Below are 21,799 nucleotides of genomic sequence, written 5' to 3' on the forward strand. Positions count from 1 at the left end.
AAGACGAATGCCTCACAAGCTAAAACTGAAAGTAGATGCTGCAATTATGCTACTACGCAATCTTATGCCATCACAGGGACTCTACAGTTGAACAAGGTTGACAATTACACATCTACAAAGACACCTCATAGAAGCCTGTGTAATCGATGGATGAAACCTAGGTACTGTTCTTATACTCCACATACCACTCATTCCATCTGAAACAAATATGCCTTTCAAATTCAAAAGAAGACCTTTCCCTATACGTTTAGCCTTTTCAATGACCATCAATAAGTCCCACTCCTTCCTGGAACTGATCGCTGGTAATTTCCATATTTAAGAAGGGGGCAGAAGTGGCCCGATGAATCGCCGATTGATCTTGACCTTTAAGATATGCTAGAACGGCATATATTATGTAGGAACAGCTAGTAAAGTAAATAAAAAACGAAGTGAGTAAATTAAATGTGGTTTCATTTTGTAGTATTTAAATAGCAAGTTTGTCTTCATAATTTAATCAATTTAATTAGCAAACTTAGTAAAACTGGAGCGGGTTTAAAATGAGCATTCATTAGGTGTCATTTAGAAGTCAACTGTTGCTCTATAAGACAGTAAAGGCATTTTCTCAAAGTGCAGCTCGCTCTCTGGTGTGTTAAATAGGATTTTGCAGCAAACAAAAGCTACTGTTGAACAAGGAAGTGCCTTGTTGAAAGACACATTGCCTGGAAATTGCATTTTTGTCTCCCTGTCTGCTATTGATGACAGAATGTTCAGAATGTAGTCCATATATGTACTGCATCCTAAATATTCAGATTGGCAGGTGGCCATGATTGGCTGAGAGGCGGCCGTTAACAATCTCCATGTTCTAATGGGTTGCATGAAGGCATTTGTATATTGTAGAAGACTCAAGAGCAAAGTCACAGAGTAGTAGTAACGCTCAAAGCCAGTGACATTTGAAATACCTCCTGTTTTTTAAAATACCACCTGCTTACGAGGTGAGATTGCAAGGCATATTTACTCCATGAGGTACATATGAAATACTGCAGGGGTAAATAACTCCCATTTACCCCTTGTAGTATTTTCTATGTAACCTTTGCAGTAAATAACGCATGGGAACGAAATGCATAACTAAGTGGCATTTAAAAAAAAAGTGGTATTTAATTTAATAATTGCATGTTTTTACCACTACCACATGTTTTTACAATTGCCACCCCGACCCACAGTGGGATCTCTACCAGAGGCACTCAAACCGCCAAGTTAGGCTCCTGAAAGAAACAAACTAGTTGACTGCCTTTATTACCCATGATGTTATTTCAATTTTGATGCATGTATTTCGGGTTAGTATTGGCGGCTGCAGTTTTTCAATGCAAGATGCAGAATAGTCTCGGACACCTTTAGGAAGTAACATGTTGTCAAGGTGACATACTAGTACACATCTCTTCAAAGGGGGAACAAAGTATGCAATGAGGTTCGCCACTATATAGAGACAAGTGCAAATTCATACGTGTAAGCAGTCAATAGTCAGGGCACCCTATTGTTGAAACTTGCGTTAAACGAAGCTTGACTTGGTTGATTTCAAAAACAACCCCCACATCCGCTGGTCAGGGACCAGCTTGTAAACGTTCTAGGTGTGGCTGGATTGTAATTTCAAATCTTAAAAGAAAACTTCACAGAGAAAACGTTTTAAATGAGATTTGTTTTATTTGATGAAAGTTCCTTTTACTTGGATAGGGAGGTGCAAGAAGGAATTTGAGACACTCCTTACACTCGCTCTAATTATGATTAACAGCCATGCAGAGTTTCCAACCAACCAAGAATGTCCCACCAGCCATGAATCATTGGGGAACATTTCCCGCTCGGACTTGCATCAAGGATGGTCCCACGTCGTCAGTGGTTATGGGCATAGTTGTGGTCGTGACCGGGGAGAAGATCTGAATCATGATCTTGGATATCCTACTTGTCCATAAGTATCTGGGCTCTGGTAGATCTCTATCCCCTTGTGATTCAGTTCCATTATTGGGCAAAGATTTTTCTTCTTTCCCATTTAAAATCAAATTTGCTATGAGCACATTAATGAGCGTCTGTAACCTCTTCCTGTTTTGAAGTGCTTGAAAGTCTGCCTTCCTCATCTGTTACTGTACTAAAAAAGGTGGACTCTGGGCTCGTGTTCTGTATTTGTTTGATCAAACGCATATGAAGTCTGACTGTCTTTACTCGGGTCTATGTGATTTGGTTGAGATTTTGTCTTCGAATTCGTAGATTTTTTTTTTCTTTTATTCAATTTGGCTGCAAATATATGCAGGTGGAGACCCCCCCCGCAGCCTCCTCCGACAACCCCCTATATTTATTATCACAACTACCCACCCCCACATCTATTTGCGGCCAAATTCGGCCCAGAAAATTAGATGAATTCTACTGCGACCAAACCTCCCATTCCCCTTTGCGCATTGAAACCTGGTCATCGAATGGACCAGAAGCATTACATGTTTCCCTCAACAAGTGATATTTCCCACCAACTCTGTTCCATAGTTGGGACATATAGTGCACCCTTGATGTGAGGGAACCAGGAAGAAATTCCGGCTGTTATTTTTCTAGGATGACAAAGAGATATAGTCTCTGTGTTGGGTGCACATTTACAATCCTATATGGGGGTAGTGTACACATTATATTTATCAAACAGCACATATATTGTGCTTATTAAAATTGATATTGTCTAAATTTCGCTATTGATTGTACTGAACAGCGTGTTACATTCAAAATGAGTAACAATAGGTTAACAAAATAAAATGCCAATTTCTTTTACTAACAACTGTGGCACATATGAGTAGCGGCAAATGGAGCACACTTCAAGTTTGTTGTTTTCGGTTCCAATGGTTTGGGGGCACAGCTGAATGATATATGGGGGTTACACTCAGTTTAAGTTACAAGGCCAGAATAGGACCCGATTAAATGCCACCCTGACGAACCTCCATTCATTCATTAAACTCACGACAGAAACATGAATTTGTATTCATATATCAGAGCTTTACTTATACATACAGACTGAAAGCTTTACTTATACAGAAATTGGAATATTTCTGTTTTAGCGAGGCGTCCAATGTCTATTTGTTGGAAGCATACGAAAGCATTGTGAGCTTCCTGGAAAACAGTTTGCGCAAACCTCGGTCTGTTACTGGCGGTAGGGCCAGGAATAGTACACCGTGGTATGATGGGGCTTGCCGAGCAGCCAAAAAGGTGCTAATTGAGTGTGGTAGGTGCCGTAGGGAACAGGGAATGAGGGCCATTGTGGAAGCAAGATCACAGTACTGTAACTTACTTGGGGGGGCTGGGGGTAACACTCTGCGCAACTTTGGGACAATCTTCTCTGGACAGCCAAGTCTGGGGATGCCAAAGGTTATTGGCATCATGTTAACGCAAGGAATCGCAGGGTGAATTTCCCGGTACAGGACACCGTTTCTGAGACGGTCTGGGTCTCGCACATAGAACCCTATATAGGGGGGACAGAGTTTCTATGGGCTGGGATTGGAGGTTGCCCCATATAGGCCAGGCGAGAAGGTTACTGCGCCATTGGTGCTGTCAGTGCATGATATCAAGGTGGCCATACTTTCCCAGAATCCTGGGAAGCCCACAAGCCCCCATTTAGTCCCCATCAACTGGTTTAGACAAGAGCTGATCATATGGCTCCTCTGCTTGTACAAGCTTTTTAATGCCCTGTTGGTTGAGAACAGTGTCCCTCACTCTTGGACCCAAGGAATCCTTGTCCCTATATTTAAGAAGGGTGACGGGCATTGTCGGGCTAATTACCGGCCCATCTCCCTCCTCGATGCAGGTGGGGAGGTGTTTGCAAAGGCAGTCCTGGGCCACCTGGAGGCCTGGTGCTAAGAGGTTGGGGCAGTGCATCACCTCCAGGTTGGTTTCCAGCATGGTGTCGGCACGGTCGATAAGGTCTTGCGTCTTTCCCTGTTAGTCCAGAAGTACGCTGTTTTAAAATCTATGAAGATCTATGTATTCTTCGTCGATTTAAAGATCGCTTTTGACAACGTACCGAGGGCTGGCCAGTGGGCCATACTGTCAAACTTGGGTTTGCCTTTGGGCATTTTGGGTGCAATACAGTCATTGTGTTGCAACAACGAAGAAGTGATTAGATTTTCATCTGATGGTCGAGTCTCCTCCAGAGTAAAAATTGAGACCAGAGTCAGGCAGGGATGTGTTCTTGCCCCGATTTTGTTTTGTGTTTTTATTAATAGTGATTGAGCTGCTGTTGGCCTATCGGACAGATGCTCCACTCTTGGCATCGGAGAGAATCCCCATCCTCTTATTCTCAGATGATGCAGTGTTGCTTTCTCTGAGCCCAAGTGGGTTACGGAAGCAAATGGCTATTTTTGAGGGGTTGAGTGTGGACAATAGACTCAAAATGAATTTACAGAAAATGCAGTCAATGATGTCAGGCAAACCCTGTGTTAAGAAGCATCATCGCTTGAAAGCTGCTTTGGGTGGTGGCCCCATGGAGCAGGTCGCGAGTTTAGATTTGGGGGTTCGTCTGATTGCCAATTGTGCCTGGACGGACCAGGTAAAGTGGGCTGGCCAGGAACTGTGCAGCCATATCTAGATTCATACAAGCCCATGGGACGTGTCCAGTTAGTGCAGCCTTGCACAATTATAAGACCCAGGCAAGGCAAGCAGCTCTGTATGGGGCCGAACTGTGGGACATTTGCAATTTAGCAGGTCAGTGCCAAATGTCCCGGTACTGTGTGACTTGGACTTGCAGGGCATTGAGTTAATCTCTCATACGAGGCCAGTGTTTTTCTGGGCTAGATTGTGGTACAATGGCAAATTGATCCCCTTTAGGAGAACGGGTAGAGATGTCTTAAATTGCTCAGCTGGCCAAAGTTTGCCCTGGTTCCAGGTTATACGAAGGGAGCGGTTTGCTGTGGGGATGGAAGGATATTGGCTGCAGCCCGATTCTATCTCAGGGAACTTCAAAGCATTATTTAAGACAGCCCTAAGGGACAGATGGGAGAGGGTCACCAGAGTGAATCTTGTGTGTTCAGCCAGTTTAGCGCCTTATTTGACTAGGGAAGTAACCACTAGGTTTTAAAGTTATCTTGATAATATGCCATCTAAACAAATGAGGATCTTGTACATGAAGATGCGCATTGGTATGTTGCCTTTGGCCACTCTCGGACACATCTGGAATGTGTGTCATTCGGCCATCTACCCATTTTGCCCCAGCAAAGTCCAAGCATTGAGCATTGTTTTCTTCTGCCCAGCATATAAGCATGCCAGGAGGGGATATTTGGCACCTCTAGTTATGCTTTCTAATAGCAACAAGGCATCACTTGTGCTGCATTTTTGTTTGGTGGGTGATCCCAGCGTGCTGTTTGGCATGGAACATTTTTTGTTGCTGGCATGGAGGAAGGGTCTCAAGCATTTAACTGCAGCAGGGACAGACTTATGGGTATTTAGTGTGTGATGGGCTATTTTTTTAATCTTTTTAATGTATACCGTTTTTATCCACAGCGTATTTTTGTATTTTATCCTTGGTTATTTTATTTTTATATCTTATCTGTTCTTTTTTTAAATGTAATTCTTTAGACTTTTTTGACCTATCATTGGTCGAAATAAAATATTTGATTATACAGAAATTGTGATGTCCTGAGCATGTATGGAGTACTGCAAGACTGGTCTGGTGAAACCATGTGAACGGTACAATATTACTTTTTTTTAAATCCTCACTGACACTGTTGTAAAAGATATAGGTCTGCAAAAGAAAGAAACAGTTTATGGGTTTTACTTGACAGACATAGGCACATATAGGAGGAGTTCCTGGAATGCCCTGGCAGACGGGGAACTGGAGAACGTGTTTTGTTAGTTTTTGGCCGATTTTTGCACATGAAAAATGTAGTGGATTCTGTTGATTATCGCAATTCATTTTTTTTTTGTAACGCGGCAGAAAAAATAACGCACATTGAATATGCATTCCTGCAATAAGCAATGGGGACTCTTTTTCATCCACTAAGTAACCATGTAAATCTCGTACGTATCCATCAATGTACGTCCCCGAGCACATGAATTGAATTTCATACACGCAAATATTCTTGTTTACTCTGTAAATTGGTAGATGAAAAGATTCAGCTTGACCTACTACAACTCGTTGTTCCCGTACATTGACCCCTGCCTACAGGAGGCATCCGGCAATTACACTGGCATGAAAGCCAAACACTTGCTGCCGGAGTCCTGAGGAAAGGCTCACCATCCGGCTAACAGCAGGTCGTCAGTAGACTCAGAGCAGGCCCCAGCAGCAGGGCCGGCGGCCATCTTTACGCCAGCCCTCGCAACTGCTAATGCGGATGCCCTCCCTCAACCCTCTTAAAAGGAAAGAGCTGGCAGGTTCTCCCGCTGATAGCCAGGCCCTGCGGATGAACAAGTGAACTAACTGTGCTGTGTATAAAAGGCACCGTGCAACATGTTCGCAATGCAGCAAATCTCCCTCCTCTCACATATCAAAACATACTTCATGCTGCAGCAGGATTCTGTTTTTGTTCCACCATTTCCCATCATCAGTGACCATGGCAGCTCCAGAATGTTCTCAACCTTTTCTTGGTCCCCAAAACCAAGACACCTCTTTGCCCACAAAGCATGGCTTCTTCGCTCATGCCCTGTGACCCACTCCCATTGTTTTCTCCTTACCACACTTCCACTCATCAAACCATCAAGCCTCCTTTTCATTTTCCATTGACTTGACCCTCATCCTCACGTTCATGCCTAACCATGATTCTCAAATCCGTTTGGTAGCATGAGGGGTCAATAAGCGACTTCCCTTACCCAATCCACTCGTGGACCTATGCCCAAGCAGAATTGGGCCTTCCGTGATCCAGTTGGTCCATGAGCTGACATCTTGGAATTCTTTCCAAATCTGCTGCTTAATAGGCGACATCCCTGGTGACGGTAAGAACTGAGGAGGTCCTGGAATCGTGGACAAGATGCAATGCAAGTTGGGATCTACAGCGGCCTCTTGAGTGTGCAAATGCTACCAGCAGCATTAACACAAAAAACAGGAGAAAGCCAAAAACTAAAACCGCTAATTAAGACAATATGCAGACATAACAAATTATCACGAACACATTCAAGTTTTTTTTGCAGCAATGTGCAATGCAGGTTGACAGGCTAATTTTAATGTTCTATTATCCCTGGGGCATGTGAATTGGCAATCGCCTTGCCCATGATTCTGCATTTCCCATTTTATTTACCTTTCATTATTCCATGGCACATTTGCCGGTGCCTTTCCTTTACCAAGCACCCACAGTGTTTCCAGGTTACCACAAATAGCAGCATGGTGGTGTGCTGCTTTCTTTTCCAGTCAACACGGCGCTTAGCTGGACAAATATGCAGCCTCCATGCTGCGTAGTTTTGTGTGTCACACACACACTCCCACTCTGTTTAGCCCCTGCTTTCCCACTCATTGAGGGTGCCCATGTGCAAACATAGCATTTACAGCACACATCTGCGACCCCTCCTGCAACACTACCCGATGCTGCCCCCACAGGTGCACCGCACCCCCTCCCCTGCATCCCTTTGCTTCATATCCCTTTGCTAAACTGCTACTTGTCTGTAACTTGCCAATATGCTGTAACTAATTAACTACTGCCTCCTATGCAATCTTGTTTACGTACACCTTCTTGTAACAAGCGCCTCAATGCCTTTGGTCTGTAGCGCGCTATACAAATGTAAAACATAAATAACAAAATATTCCCCCGCAAATAAAGAGCCAATACCAGTTGATTAGGTGGGAAAGTAAAATTGTTGCAGCATGCTTTGTTGAGCAGGAGTTACCTTGCAGGTGTTCAGTTTCTCCACCAGCGCCTCAGGATTCTGCACTGGGTGTGGTTTCATAATCCCTCCCCTCTTGACTAGATCCAGAGGTTCTGATTGGGTCCACCCTTCGGTCTTCCTATCCATCACTCTCTTCACCTTGGCCACATTTATTTTGTGTTTCCATTCATTCTAACCATTCTGTCTGAGAGCATTACCCTCCTCAAGATCCCTTTGGTTTGTGTCCCAGATCTTCCCGTTTACGTTTCTGTTCCTAAGTGATTCCCTCTAGCCTGCGTATTGCACCCCACCCTACCACTTGACTCAGTGGCTGTCCCCTTCTGATTCGGCCCCAACCCCCATTTGCTACCTGTTTTTAATGTGCCAAACACCCCCTCACGCCCCGCCGTCGTGGCCGTCGACTTGTTTTATCCGCATTGGAACGCTTCTAGCCATTGCCCCCCCTTCAGTCTAATAACTCTTATCAACCTCCAAGGATTCTCCCCCTTATCCCTTACCCTGAATTTGCCACACTAATTCCCGTTACACCCCTACACCCTGCGTCTTCTCCTGCTTTCGCACGTACCAATCAACCCCTTGAGTATTCCCCTGCTAATTCGCTCCCTTAACCCCTTCCCCCCCTTTCATCCTTCCGCTTCCTCCATTTACCCCCATTCAGCATGCATCTCTGTTGTTCTCCCTCTTATTTTTTACCCCCTTTTCCCTCTTGACTTGTGATTACTGGCCCCTTCCATTCTCCTTCTTGCTGTCACAGTTCCATTTCTTGAAGTATTAAATCATTGTGCCCTCGTTTCTTCCCAATTCTAGTTGTATTTTGTGACCTCTTCTTGCACTTAACACCCCCACACCTCCACCACCTCCCACGACATTGTGTTTGGAAAGACTTCCAACACCCCTGTCCCTCCCTTTTGAGCAGTAACCTTGTGGTTCAGGTCTGTGCTTTCCTAAAGGGATACACCTTGTAACGTCCACTGGGCAAACCTTTTAAGAAATGAACAATTACAAATACTTGGCAGACCGTGCCCCTAAAGTCGTGTATGGACACTGGTCTTCTGGAAACGGAGCGTGCTCCAAAACAGGGCCCCCTTGCCCCAAGCGAGGCCCTAAGTAATACTCCTTGGGACTGGCCTACCTCTTCCGGCACTCCACCGTTGTCACCTACCCTTGCCACTGATTGGTCCCAGCCCCCTATTCTCACCTCCACCCACCCCCTCCTTGGTTGGGCCGTGGTGGGCATCACCGCTAAGGGTGGCGCCCACTAACTGCCGTCCCCGGTCGGCGCAGTCACCTGGCAGTTCCACCCATCATGGCAGGACGCGCACACTCACTGGCTCCTGGGGCACCTGCTGGTTCAGCGGCTCTCTGTGTGAAGTGAATCCAAGCCAAGCCTCTTGCAAGTGGCACCCGCAACAGTTCTACAAATTCCCTTATTCTGCTCTTGCACCAAAAGCTGCTCACACATACCACAGTGAACCCGTGATCTCGTGCCCTCCTTCAGAAACCACGTTGGTAGTAACCAAAACAATCGTGCTAGTTGCTGTAAACAACTCGCAGCAAAGCGTGCACGATGGCCTTCAGCTTAGGTCACCTATATTAAATAGGCAGTTACCCTGGCAATAAAACAAAGCGCTCTCCACAGCAGTCCTCAAGGAAAGTACTTTATTCAGCTGACAGCATGCCATGAGTAGGTTCATAAAAGGCCCGCAGGGTTAGCATCCATCTGCATACCAATCTTCCCAACCGCCCACTGGCAAATCCTTTCCTGGACCCCCTAGAACGGAAGCAGCTCTCGGGTTCCCCCACTGTTGCCTATGCCCCGCAGAACGAACACATAAACCACACTCTGCATAAGAGAGCGTGGAACATAATGCAGCACATCTCCCTCTATAGGATATCCGTTTTTACCTGCAGCAAGATGTCTCTATCATGTTCTCCTGAGACTGGTTTGTTGTTGCTTGGTTAGAAGAAGTTGAATTCATCTGAGTCTCTACTGACCTTTGTGGATTTATGCAACACAGAGTTTGAATGCAACGCTTCACTCTCTCCGCGTGCAACTTAAGTTTAATGCTGATCGTTGTTGGCATGGAGTCCAGAAAGACATTTGAGTGTTTTAACAGTTGCTTTCTTGGTCATTGTGGCTGTTGGCGTGCTGGTGTTTCAGAGATCCTCTGCACTGCATTGAAATAAGACCTTGATGGTGATCATTTGCTTCTTTCCCCCGCAGTGCTGGCATCGCTGTAGGCTTCTACGGGAATGGGGAGACCAGTGATGGAATCCACCGGGTGACCTACTCGCTTAGACATGTGAACCGCACCGTGTTGGGAATCCAAGATCGGGTAAGCTCCATCTTGCATCTGTTTATTAATTTTTAAAGCAATGTCCGGTGAAAAGCAAACCTTGCTAGAATTAATGAGCGTACAGGCCAGAGGTGACTTAGATGATGCTCCTGCTGCGGCATTTGTTAAAGGAGACCTACGCTTTTAAAATAGTGTTGAGATTTATTCGAGGAATCTGTCTCGTCATAGACAAGTATCCAAGTAGGAGCATCAGCCTCTTGGGGTAGGGACAGCCAGGATAAGTTTTGCAAATGCTGTTGAACAGATTCTTGCAGCTTTGGAAGGCTGCTTATAATTTCTCTTTATAGTGCACTTTATCCATGCTTAATATAGCTCCAAGATGGAGATCATGAAACAATCCACAATCATATTTAAGCCACCAGCACACTATAGATCTGTTTGTTTTAATTTCCCTTTTCCGCAAATATGTTTCAGGGTCTGGTAGAGTAGAGGTTACTCTGTTTAGTCTAGTGTTGTCCAACTCCAGGCCTCGATGGCCGGATCCACGTCAGGTTTTCAGGATACCCCTCATTAATATTCATGATACATTTGCATAGTATGATTCTAAATATGTGCACATTTATACTCCTGAATATTAATGAGGGATATCCTGAAAATCCGTCAGTATCCCAGCACTCAAGGTCTGGAGTTTGAGAAACCTTGTTTACTCAGTTGGTCAAGAAAGAATGGTTAGCATGGGTTTCCTGAGTTCCATGACTGATGCGAGGCATGCATATATCTCCACGCTAAAGGCCTTGCCTTGTTGCTCACATGAAAACAGTGCCACATTTAAAGGATTTTTGAGCAACCATACAACTGTCCTGCTCCACACATTACCGACTTAGTTTATGACACAGATTTGTAGCTTAAAGAATGCGGGCCATTTAAGGTTCAGAGTTGCTGTGTGCCCCTCACAGGGCCCGCATATACTGCCTCTGCCCCCCTCTCTCCATTGTCAACTATACATTTTGCTAGTGGAGTACAGAACTGTCTCATTGGAACCGGATTGTGTGCTTAGCAGAGTTCCTCTGCAACTAGTTCCCTAGAGAATCAATGATATTGCCGTTGCCAATGCTTGTAGTTTATTGGTAAGACGGTAGTGCTTTGACAAAAAGCACTGAACATAATGCTAAATTGGTGGGTAGAGCAGTCCCAGTAGATGGGGGCTTTACAAGGAATTACATATTACAATAGTTGATAGATTGGTGGTAGGGAGGCAGGTGTGTACAGGCTGGTACCATCAAGAGGAGACAGACATTTTCTAAGCTTTGTAGACCCAGCCCGTGGGCCGTATCCACAGTTTTCGGCCCTGAAGACTGAGTTAAAGGCCCATGTGGAGCAAGGGCGCTTGGCAAGTTTTACGGGCCCATAACTCCAGGTATGCCCCAGGACATGGCCTATTTAGCCATTATAACCTTTTGGGTCTGGGGAGCGGGGTACACAAAGAAATCTGCCTGGAGGGTCCTGCAACCACATAAAGCACGATGAGGAGGGATGGGCGGGCCTAGATTCATTCAACCTGGGCTGCTGCTATGTTACGGCCCGGCAACACCAGTGTGGCGGAGGAGGGGGGCCACATCTGCCTGGTATGGCTCTGGGAACTGGTAAGGGATGGGCCATCCGTCCCACCTTCATGAGTTCAGGAGGAGATGTTGTGGGGAGTCGGGAATTCACTGTGTCTGTGCTGCGTCTGACAGGTCCAGCCCGGGCAGATTTAATGCCGAGGGCCTCAGCGCAGCACTTCCATGATGTGAGGGAGTGTGCTTTGAGAGCCATGCCAGCACAGTGCCCCCTCATCACGGCAGGGCCATGCTGGCAGTAATCTTCTTAGTTTCTGAGGGTAGAGAATTCAAGTGGTGGGGAGCCATGAAGACCTGGATGTGAAAGGTGGGGTGGTGCAGGGAGGAAGATTGATGGTCTGGTTAAGAATGGCTTGGGATTGGAGTGCACAAGGTGCCGAATAGCAAGAGATAGTTAGCCAGTGGGGGGAGAGACCAGAAGAAGGAATTTGACCACTTCTTAGTTGTATTGCTCAGCACACTACAAGCCATAACAAAGGTTTCTCACCGCTTCAGTGCAAGATGCCCAAAATGAGGCACGAACATTTGTTTGGGACATTCAGAGGATCTTTTTAAAACCCTTCTACAAAGGCAACACCTGTTACCCCTATAAAGAGTATGCCGCCCTGGCAGGAGCCAGTCCCCCTGTTTTACCATCAATGTGGTTGATTGGTGTATCCTATGGGCGTAACCTTGGCTTTGGACTTAATCACTGATTAAACCTCTCCCCGTTCACTTTCCATTGCCCCTCTAGTTGCCTATCGGAGGTCTAGCAGAGATAAAGAAACTCCTGGACCTGCCCGTTGTGCTGGTTTCAGCGTATTGTAGAAGACAGCGTTTCAACCTCCGACTGTTCACTGTGTTGGAGATTCCACTTTTTACACCCTGCCTTGTCTAAAATGCACGCTGTAGCATTCCTTTCCACTGTGAGCATTTGCAAGAATTCTTATTGGACAAATACTATCTAGTGTCAGAAAAGGAGACCTTCCTTTGGTGTGAAGGCATCCCACTGGGTCTTTGCCAAGCTCTAGCATGATGTATCTGCACACTGGCATCACCGAGCAGTGCATATCTCACCATGCATGCATAATTAACTGATCTGGTCTTTTTCCCTAAAATCCCAAATACGGCACACCCTCTGCTTTAATTTAAATCCTCCGTCCTCGCTTGTGGTCTGTGTAAACCAAGCAAAGCCTTACCAATAGCACCCAAGTCGTCAGTACATCATGGTTGAGCAAGGCATTCCTCCCCTGCAATGGGTCTGTGACATAACAGCCATTCGTAACTACTTTTGGTGCTAAGGTGTTGCTTCCATCTGGCTGCTCCAAAGCACTCTCAGCCATTGGATTAAACTCCAGATCCAGAGATTTGCAGATGTAGCATTTATTCTATGATGATCAATCAATGGAAGCACATTTGTCTACTGATTCCAACCTTTACAGTAACATAAACAAACATTCCTAACATTATTTTGTTTCACTCAGTTCTCTGGACCCTGTATGCATCTGCCAACATCAACACATTAACTTTGTAAATCCACTTTTGTTCTGGACTGGTCAATGTGAGTGCTTTCACATCCTCCACATTAGCATCCTGGAGATGAAATTGAACTCTAGCTTTGAATAAATGTCTCACAACAGTGGAGGATCAGAGGGGTGCAGGGTCAAATGAGAGGCCAGAGAAGGAGAGCAAAGAATTGAGAAAGACAAGGTCAAGAGAGTTCCCACCACAGTGGGTAGGCTGGTCATGGAGCGAGTAGAGGGAGTGGTCAGATAGGAGGGAGTTATGTTTAAGGCAGGTGGCTATGCAAGGCATACAATAAGCAGTGGTGAATAACAATTTACTATGCCATTCTGTAGGTTTGCTCATCAAATTGAAACTTGTGTAGCAAAGTTAGCTATTTAAGTTAGCCTGTTTGTTAGGGAGAATTCTCAGAAATGTGCTAATTCCCTCTACCTTAGAGACCCCGAGCAACTTTGCTGGATTTTGAGGACTTGATTTTCTGAACCTGGAGAGGGTGAGCACCTTTTTCCCACTCTCTCATGTATTTTAATGTGATCTTGTGCACTGTTTCTTTTGGTTGTGGATTCTGACAAACTCCATAGGCATCGTCTTTTACATTGTGTCACACAGCACCTTCAGTGCAGTGACACAAGGCAGTCTTTCAGATTTCCCAAAGGTTTGAATCCCTTCTCTGGGATAAACTACTGTTTCCCAGAGCAGTAAAGTGAAATTGACTTTACCTACCTTTTGTAGCTTTCTGGACCCAGCACACACTACCTTACAATAGGGTGCTGGAGGAGTTACTTAGTATCCCCTTTGTCTAGCTTCTCATGTAACATTTTTTATGGCACCCTTTCCTCACTGAATGGCTGGTGGCAGTGGTTTACTTTTTACTAACGTTATGGGATTTTACCACGGGCTGCGTTCGCAGCCACAGTAAAGCACCCATGGGTGCCATTTGTGTTAAAATTGCCCCGGTCTTCTTTTTTCGCCATTTTTGTGGAAAGGTCCTTCTTGAGATTTACTCTGTGCGCCAAACCAGGTTTGATACCTTTGTTAGTTTTGTCTTTGGTGGGATTCATGAGTGAAACCGGCCTCTGGCTCCAGGGTGTCTGTCGAGGGAGGTGCCCGAAACTCCCTGTGCTTAGTCTCCTAGGAGACAGGAATACACTCTTAGGTGATTGGCTGGCTGGCTGCCCGGCAAGGACAGCCACCCTGCTAGGTGACTGACAGCTAGGCGGGAATGAATGGGAGAAAACTGCATAAAAGGCGAGGCTTTTTGGCTTGGAAGGCAGAGTCGACCACTGAACGAAGGAATCCGAAGAAGAACTTGAAGAGATGCCTGCTGCAACTCCTGGACCGTTAGTTTGCCCGGTGAAGCCCTGCAGCTGTGCTGAAACTCCAAATTCAGATTGACAGACAAGCCCCTGGAAGGTCGACTTCTTCCTTTGAGTTGGTGGCACCAATCAACTCCAAAGCCAGCCACTTGAGCATCCTCTCGAAGCTGGTTGAATTTCCATTGCAGTTGCTGCTGGAATCGAATAGCCAGGGAGAGGAACACCAGTTGGTGTGCGTTGCTTTTAAGCTGGCCAAAAGCACCAGGAAGATCCTCCGGACTCCCAGGAAGCAGGACTGACCGAGCCTGAGCCCCCTCAACAGAGTGCAGGACCCCAGATGCAAGGAAAGCCCAGCTCGACAGCCAGGAACCACGGTGGTGCTATTTGCGGTAGACGTGAGGCGCTGAAACACCGAATTGGCTCTTGTTTGAAGATTGCCAGTTGCGAGCGTTGACCGTCCCATTGCAGTGCAGGAATCCCCAGACGTCCTCCCTCTTGTCCTCCAAAACTGAGACCCAGGAACAGTAGGATCTGCAGAGCTGCACAGGAACAGAAGTCACCTGCTGCACTTTTTCTTCAACCTAAAGGTATTGTACAGTCTAAGAGTACTTACCGCTTGTTGTGTAGCCACTCGTTTTCGTTGGAGACTTGCTTGGTTGCATTTGTAGAGTTGCTATCAGCTTCTTTACCTCACAAGCCTTATCCGCTTGTGGCCCTACTTTGATTTCTTCTAACCTACAAAGACTTTTTAAACATTGTGAAAGACTTTCTACTTACCTGCATGAATTGTTTCAGTTCACCTTGACTTTTGCTAACTTAACATTGGCTGTCCTGGCTCCCTGAATGACTCTTCTCTCTTCTGCTTATGTGTTTTGCATTCCTTCCAGGAAAGGGTTAACTGACTTTGCATTGGGGGGTTATTGAAAGTACTTACCTGCTTAAGAATCATTGTGTGAATCCTTGTTTTATTCTGAACCCTCTTTTCTTTGACACTTCTCCAGACTATTCTAAATGCAAACAGTGATATATTAATGTCCATAGCACCCTAGCAATTGAAGTCACCTGATGGTGTAGGTAGTGTTTGTGAGCCATCCCAAATGGGTATCTACCGATCTAGAAAACTAAGAGGGTGTATTCTTTAAGTATGTTTGTGTGTTGCTTTATATTGCTCCCTTCTGAAGAAGGCTTATTCTAACTGACAAATAAAATAATAATTGATTAATCAAGAAACCTTGTGTGCAAGAGTTTACTTGAATACTTGTCACTGTGAATCTCTGTGTAACTCCCCTACAGCTCACATTGACCCCTCTTGAGATAAGCCTGGCTACTCGACCACACTACCAACCTTTGTAGTACCGACTTATACCAAAGGTTGGGTTCCTATGGCCAGGTGGTCAGGGTTGTTGTAGTGCACCCAAAGGGTACTGCATACAACCTTGCCTAACACTGTACAATGAAAGCCCAGCTTGCCCTGTATTTCTCTTTCCCTCGAGGATCTCTCCACCCTCTTATATCTGTTTGCTGCAAGTTCAAAGGGGCTAATGGAGAGAGTGCAGCTGTAATTATCTCCTTTACTCTTAACTGCCAAAGGCCTGTTTCGGCGGGCTAGACAACAATTCTTTTTTTCTCTCTCGAATAATTGCAAACCAGAATCGGGATGATACATTTATTAAGCTAACTATATCCTGTCTGGCAAAGAGCAGTATGTTCATTTTTATTTTTTTAAAGGCAGCCATGTAATTTCATTACTAAAAATGTAAGTTGTTACATAATGCATAATTACAGTATTGCTACTGTAAAACACGTATTTATTTCCATTCTTTACATTAAAGTTTAGGTTAGTAAATCTTAATCTCATCCTGCCAACTATATTTCATTTTCTTGGGGAGGGTGCATCATATTGGCCAGTGAACACTTTTGATCACACACACACGGCCAACTGCTTTTGATGGCAAACCTAGTTATGTAACTTGCTGGTTGCATTCATCTGTGCAGCTGGGGCTTTCCCATAAGCTGATCCCAAACTCCTTGACATTATATTTAATTACCCTGTTGCTTTATACCAGCTACCCTGAAAGTGAGAGAGTCACAGACAACAATATATCACCTAGTTTGCCCTGTTCTCTACCTGCTTGTCTATCCACTGTGTAAGCGATATTCAATCAACACTACAGCTAAGTCAATGCCTAGTCTGGGATGCTGAGGAAAACCCTTATTGATGTATTTTTATGTCCAGTTCAGTACTCTGGATGACAACCCTTGTATAACACCCCCCTCTTAGAATCCCCCGGACTCCACTGAGCCAAGAAGTAAGTTTGTTTTGCAAATTAAAAGGTTTATTTGAAAAATTAACAAGATATATATCACACTTTTATAATAAATTAATAATTGATATCACACTTATGGATATAATGTTGAACAACAATGGGTAATCTGGCACTAGCACACTTCTTTACAATCAATGAGGAGTTAGTATAGGCTGGATAAGGTAGCAAAAATACTTTTATGGTTTCAAGGGAAAAACAATGAGGAATAAAATGCAGTACAGAAATAACTTGATATGATTTTAGCAAAAGATAAGATAATCACTTTTTCTCTGGCAATTCACCCCCCCCACCCCCCCTAATGCAATGTAAGAAATGGAAGGAGAGCACACAGTCTTCGAGAATCCCAACAAAAATGCACTACGAAATGCAGTTCCCCCCCCTAGCAAGCTTAGAGAAAAACAGGTATGATTTTAAAACACAGGCAAGATACTTTGATGTGGTTGCAATTAAGTGAAAAATACGCTAAAAAGGCTTTTAATTCCCTATAGGGGGTTCAGGGTAGTTGATAGATACTTTGAATCAGTTCAGGATCACTTTAGCAATGCTCTATGAATGTCAGGTTGCACATTAATTTCAGCAAGCAAAGCAAGGACAAATATTTTTACACGTGGCTGAAATTGAGCAAAATGTCAAATCGCGGCAAATTTGGTCGCGTGCGTCAAGCGCGATTACGGAGGCACTATAGGGAGTAGGAAAAGCTTAGAATCTTAGCTTTAAGATGACAGTTAAAACTTGCTCCTAGCACAAACGGTTCCGGAGATACGGCCGATTTAATAAAGGTAGTTTTTCGGATTTGAAATGTTAAAGCTCAGAATGACAGATGACAGTTCTCAGTTTTAAAGATGACAGAATGACACGATTCTAGGAGGCAGTTCTAATAGGCTAAAATAGTCTGAATTAGATTATTTTAACTAAGAGATTGGTTCTGCACAGTTCTGCTAGGTACTCACAATATAAATTTGAAATAGACCTCGTCACGGATCTGGTCAACACGTCCAGCGGCGGTTCTCTCTGCTCGGCGGGTCAATCAGGCACCGTTTCTGCTCACAGCGATCCGGATCTCTGGTTCTGCTCACAGCGGTCTGGGTCTGGTCTGCGGTTCTGGCAAAAGCTCTTGGCAAAGAATTCAAACAGCTCGCCCTGCTGTTGAATAGTTTGGTTAGGTTTGCTGGATTCTGAAGGCCTGCTGAGAATACTTTTGCTTGCAGTGGGCCTTCTAGGTTCAAAGTTCTGTAGTCTATGGGTCTCTGTCTGGATGGGATGTCGGCCGTCAAAATGCTCCGCAGAAATGGAAAATGAATGTCTCTACCTGTCCCAGCAGTCTCTTTTTGTGTGTTTTGGAAGTGGGTGGGTCGGCTCATTCTGCATGCCCAACCCTCTCAACTTATCATTGGCCCAGTTCTCCTCTTTCCCTTGATTGGGGGAACTGAATTGTGAGTCAGAGTGATGAGGTAGGTTTATGGTAAGAGGATCCACCCCTTGTCAATTTGCCCACAAATCTATATTTGATTCAAATACATATTTCCCAGATACACAAGTGGTTGACATTACATGTACATATTACAGATGAATTAAGACAGGTCTCTGTTCTAGCCCCATGTTCCTGCGAGCTGGGATTCAGAAATGACAACATTTTGCACTTTTTGGTCGGTTTACCAATATCGGACATTTAACAAAAATTACACAAATGTGCGCAAGGAGTATGGACATTAATTGATGAAGTGTCAGATTTTTAACATGCAGGCATTTGGAGTAAGACCCTATTTTCCGCTAGCAACCCCCCAGAATACACCACGGGGTCCTAACACCTCTTAAAACGTGCACAGAAAATTCACAAGAATAATGATATTAATTATATAATTCTGACAAGTCTGGACTATGAATTATCCATCTTTTTAAAAATTATGCTCTGGTCCAGATGGGTGTGGTTTAGGTTCCAAAGCACATGGGTGAAGCTTCTGTCTGTCCCCGCCTCCAGCTCAGGTGGCTCCCAGAGGCACTTCTCCTCCCACTTCTCCCAAGAGGAAGCTATTTTACGACCCCCCCAATATAACATTTGCCTGAGCCCAGGACAGTGCATTGTTCTGTGTCTCTGCCCTCTGCAGGTGCCCCTCCCCTAATCTAATCAGAGAGGTGTCATCTCCTTTTGGTGGGGAAGCAGGAGGCAGCCAGGCCTGGGAATGCAGTTTGATCAAGTTTCAACTCCTGTCGGGGGTTGTTGCCGGGCAGAATTCACTCTCTTTAAGTCAGGCTTCACTCCTGTCAGAGTTTAGACCGCTAGCGCCGGCTTGTGTCCAAAGCCGGTACTGCACCCATTTTTGGGAGTTGTCTTGAATTTAACAGGAGAATTTTGCCATTGTTTTGATGGGCATCCTTACAGTAGAGTGGTGATATGGAACCCCCCACAAGAAGGTTGAATCTTTGAGTGGTCTTGTGCCCATGATTTCAGCAAACTCTTGACATTAAGAAAATGAATTCCCAACAGCTCTGGGTTGCTTTTGGCAATCAGCATTGCCATTTGTAGCAGGGCTTGGATGCATGGATAAAAACATCCCACAACTGTGCTTAGTCTCTTCCTGTTACTTAACGAATACACAAAGCTAACTAGATGTTTATGCAAAGTAGATATCAATAGTTCCACCCAATCTGTACATCTACTGATCTACTGCACTACCACACACTGTACTTAGCCTCAAGAGCTTGCTTTGCTCTAAGATTATGTTTGAGTTATATATTAGCACCTTTGGGAGAGAGCAGGCCAAACTGTTTTCAGAGCCTTTTTATTTGCTTATCTATTCATTTGTATCCATTCATGCAGCTAACCTTTTATATTTTATAGACGCTCATCCAGGGCTTGCAAAGTCTTTTCGTGCAGTCGCGTAGTCGAGTAGATTTTATGAAGGGCCAGTACCATTTGCAGGTGATGTTTGGAACTTTTTTAACATCTGCTTTGTCTGCAGTAAATTTCAAATAAAGGTTTCCATGTGCATTGCTGGCCTCTTGGTGGCAGCAGTGTGCGAAACCTAAAGTGGGTTTTTGGTGACATGCCCCATTTTACAGAAAGCGCATTTAAATTTGTGGTCAGCAATTTCTAGGGGTAGAGTACATCCCTCTTAGGCTAAGTAGGTAAACTAAGTTACATGGCTGACAGGTCTAGCAGAATGTGAAGGAACTTGCAAGGCCTGACTCATCTCACTAATGTCTGTCTTCAGCGTTGCACAAAACCTCTCTATTGTTGCTCATTTCATGTTTTGGGTAATAAGAAATCTGGTGACATAAAAAAAAATAGCACAACATTGCTAATCAAATCTGTTTGTTTTCTAATCAAGAAAATTCTAATTAGCTAACTCGGATAATCAATGTTTTAAAACTAATTTATGTCTTGCTATGGAGGACTTGGAAAGGTTAAATTCCCACAGCATGACAGTAGGGATGTGATTGGTAAGTATTTCAAGAGGAAAGGTCGGGGGAAGGATTTTAGTTGGCCAGGAGGTTGATATAGAGGCAGAACCATGAGAATAAGATGGAGAAGTTGAACAGTAGTATATTCAGTAGCTGAGGTGGTGATGTCCGAAGAAGGTAGAGGGGCAGTGGAAGGTTGACAGATGTCACAGAAAACACTCGGTGTCTTTAGAGACAGAGTTTTTATTTGGTTCATTACTGGGGCATGGGACCCTTTCCTCCTCCCCCTGCTCATTCCCTTACCTCTTTCCCTTCCCCCTCTCTCTCACTCTTCCCCCCTCTCTCTCACTCTTCCCCCCCATCCACGCCCACCTAACAAAGGTTTTGTAACCCTGATTTAGTGTTATTAATGTTGACCCCACCAGTGCCTTATACTATGGTTTTGCTCACTAAAATGCTGGCTCACTAAGTTCCATCGCCGACTTCATAGCTGTCCCTACTGTCCTACCCAAGGGTTAGCGTTCTAATGGAATAGAGATAGTGCCTTGCATTTACTATGGTTTGACTCCGGCTGTTCTTCCATGTCCACACCCACCTCTCCCTCTCCACTATGTCTCCTTCCCGACCTACTTTGACCACTCGCCTCCCACTAGCACACTCCTCCCACTACAATTCCCCTCCCACTACCACTGCTCCTACTACCACTTTCCTCCTCTAAGCCTCCCACTGCTACTGTTATCCTCCAACTGCTAGACTCCTCCAACCATTTCCACTCTCTTTCTACCACACCCCTAACCAACATCTCAAACACCCTCCTATTACTCTGTACTGTTCACTTTACAGTCACTCGTAATACCACTCTACTCAATGCCACCCAAAACATTCACACATAACACTATCCTTGCACTCAATAAACCAATATAACAGGCTCCACTCTCTATGCCTTCCTCTTTCCTCCTGGTGGTCTTTGTCCTCATTCCCGGGCTCTAATCTCGCCCGAACAATCCAACAGTAAGAGAAGATGGTCGGTTTTGAGAGCCAATAGTGCAACATTTATGATGGGAGATCCAGGCTTCTCGGATAGCAAAATGTGAAAGTTGAGGGTGAGCAGAGTCGAAGTGGTAAGTAATGTAAGAAGACTTGTTGCAGAGGGATTGTACAATCCAGTGGCTAAGTGAAGGAGCAATAGGAGGTGGGGAGAGGAGCAGGTGTTGTACAGTACGCAAGGGTGATTTTGCTTAATTTGCAAAGAAATAAGTGCCAGGACCCAAGTATTTCCTAGCATACCTGTGACACAGTGGGGCAGGCTGCTATGCGCCATTGTTGCCACCGCCCACAGCTACCCCTCACAGTTATCATCATAATTGGAGTTAAAGCTGCAAGTCACACCGGCACATTGTTGATGCACTGACTATGGCAGATTTAAAAATCAGCAAAAATCAGTAATATAGTTATGTCTTGAAATGCAAAACATGATTAAATGCTCCTTTTAACACATTATCATGGTTAACATCTTGCAATGATTC

The 21,799-nt window shown here is 44.8% G+C and overlaps 1 protein-coding gene across 2 annotated transcripts in view; it reads left to right on the forward strand.

The window, feature by feature from the left end:
• Positions 1 to 21,799, forward strand: part of TTYH3 (tweety family member 3) — a 646,372-nt gene that overhangs the window by 439,267 nt on the left and 185,306 nt on the right. For both annotated transcript variants that reach the window (XM_069647607.1, XM_069647608.1), the window contains exon 3: positions 10,034 to 10,145. In XM_069647607.1, the coding sequence (XP_069503708.1) occupies positions 10,034 to 10,145 (112 nt within the window). The remainder of the gene's footprint in view (positions 1 to 10,033; positions 10,146 to 21,799) is intronic.

This window comes from Ambystoma mexicanum, chromosome 2q, assembly GCF_040938575.1.
Source record: "Ambystoma mexicanum isolate Mex_15411 chromosome 2q, UKY_AmexF1_1, whole genome shotgun sequence".
Classification (NCBI taxonomy): domain Eukaryota; kingdom Metazoa; phylum Chordata; class Amphibia; order Caudata; family Ambystomatidae; genus Ambystoma; species Ambystoma mexicanum.